The sequence below is a fragment of the Galeopterus variegatus genome, unplaced genomic scaffold, assembly GCF_000696425.1.
Source record: "Galeopterus variegatus unplaced genomic scaffold, G_variegatus-3.0.2 Scaffold625, whole genome shotgun sequence".
Lineage (NCBI taxonomy): Eukaryota > Metazoa > Chordata > Mammalia > Dermoptera > Cynocephalidae > Galeopterus > Galeopterus variegatus.
In genome coordinates, this window is record NW_007726736.1 from 542,710 (window position 1) to 544,089 (window position 1,380).

At 40.9% G+C, this 1,380-nt stretch overlaps 1 protein-coding gene across 1 annotated transcript in view; it reads left to right on the forward strand.

The window, feature by feature from the left end:
• Positions 1–1,380, forward strand: part of ABCA6 (ATP-binding cassette, sub-family A (ABC1), member 6) — an 80,181-nt gene that overhangs the window by 73,225 nt on the left and 5,576 nt on the right. Inside the window, 2 exon segments of the mRNA XM_008570729.1 lie at positions 717–836; positions 1,035–1,175. Of these exon segments, the coding sequence (XP_008568951.1) occupies positions 717–836; positions 1,035–1,175 (261 nt within the window).

Below are 1,380 nucleotides of genomic sequence, written 5' to 3' on the forward strand. Positions count from 1 at the left end.
ATCCTGGATTTTTCTTTTCTTTTCATTTTATTATGTTGTTTGAGTCTTCTCATATCTCAATGAGTTTCCTGAAAATTGTTGCTCAGAATTCGTTTTCAGTCATTTCAAGTGTTTCCTGCTGTATAGGGTCTGATATTTGAGAATTATTTGATATTCTTTTGGTGGGTCATGTTTTCTTGGGTTTTCATATTTCTACTATCTCTGCATTGATGTCTGGTCATCTGGAAGAGCAGTTGCTTCTTCTATTACTCTGGAGTGGGCCTTGAGGAGAGAGACATCCTCTTCTTTTTCCAAGCTCTACTGGTGACTCTCCTTGTGTCAATGCAGTTGAGTGTCTGTAGGGCCACCTGCATGGTGGCTGTGGAGTTCAGTCACTTTTGTGGCAGCCATGGCTCTGGCTGTGTCTGTGGTATGCTCTCTTGCCTGTTTCCAGGGGTGTGTGCGAGCTGCCCTTGGCTCCTGCCTAGGACCCTGAACATTGCTATCTTGCCTGCTTCCAGGAGGAATCTTTTTAAAACTTAACTACAATATCATTAGCACATTCAAAAATATTAGAAACTTTTCTTTATGTTATTAAATACCTAGTCAATAATCACATTTCACTGTTTTTTTTAATTAGGTTCTGAATATTATTTATAAACTGTATTTTGTCTTTTTGTTGTTGTTTTTCTGCACTTTTTTGTTTTAAATGCTATTAATTTATGCACTCACTTTAGGCAGGCAATTCAGGCAGCTGCTAAAAAAACAGAGAGGGGCATCCTCCTGATCACCCATTGCCTGTCTGAAGCTGAGGCCATCTGTGACCGTGTGGCCATCATGGTGTCCGGAAGGTTGAGGTGGGTATATCTCCAGAGCCTGCATTTGACACCCAACACAAAATTCCCTGTGGAAAGATCAAAACCACTGTGAGCAGCTGGAGCCCTCCTTTTTAGCTTCCTCTGTGACAGCCTTTCCCATACATTTGAAGTTTAAGAATAACATAAAAAAAAATTAGGGCAATATTTTTTCCAACATGTTCTTCTTCTTGCCTGTAGATGCATTGGCCCCATCCAACACCTGAAAAACAAACTTGGCAAGGATTACATTCTAGAACTAAAAGTGAAGGAAGCTTCTCGAGTGCCTTTGGTCCACACGGAGATTCTGAAGCTTTTCCCACAGGCTGCACAGCAGGAAAGGTGAAAAAAGCTTTGATTAGGGAGAAATATGTAGGATTTACCCACTCAATGGTTCCTTTTCTGCTTTGTCAGAACTTCATGATGATTTGACTTCATAACAAAAGTTAGGGATATCAAAACCTGATTGTTGAGTCTTCTAGATGATAAGAGATTTGGGACCTACCCAGGAAGCTGCATCCTGGGCGAGTCCTCAGTTTCTGAGGGA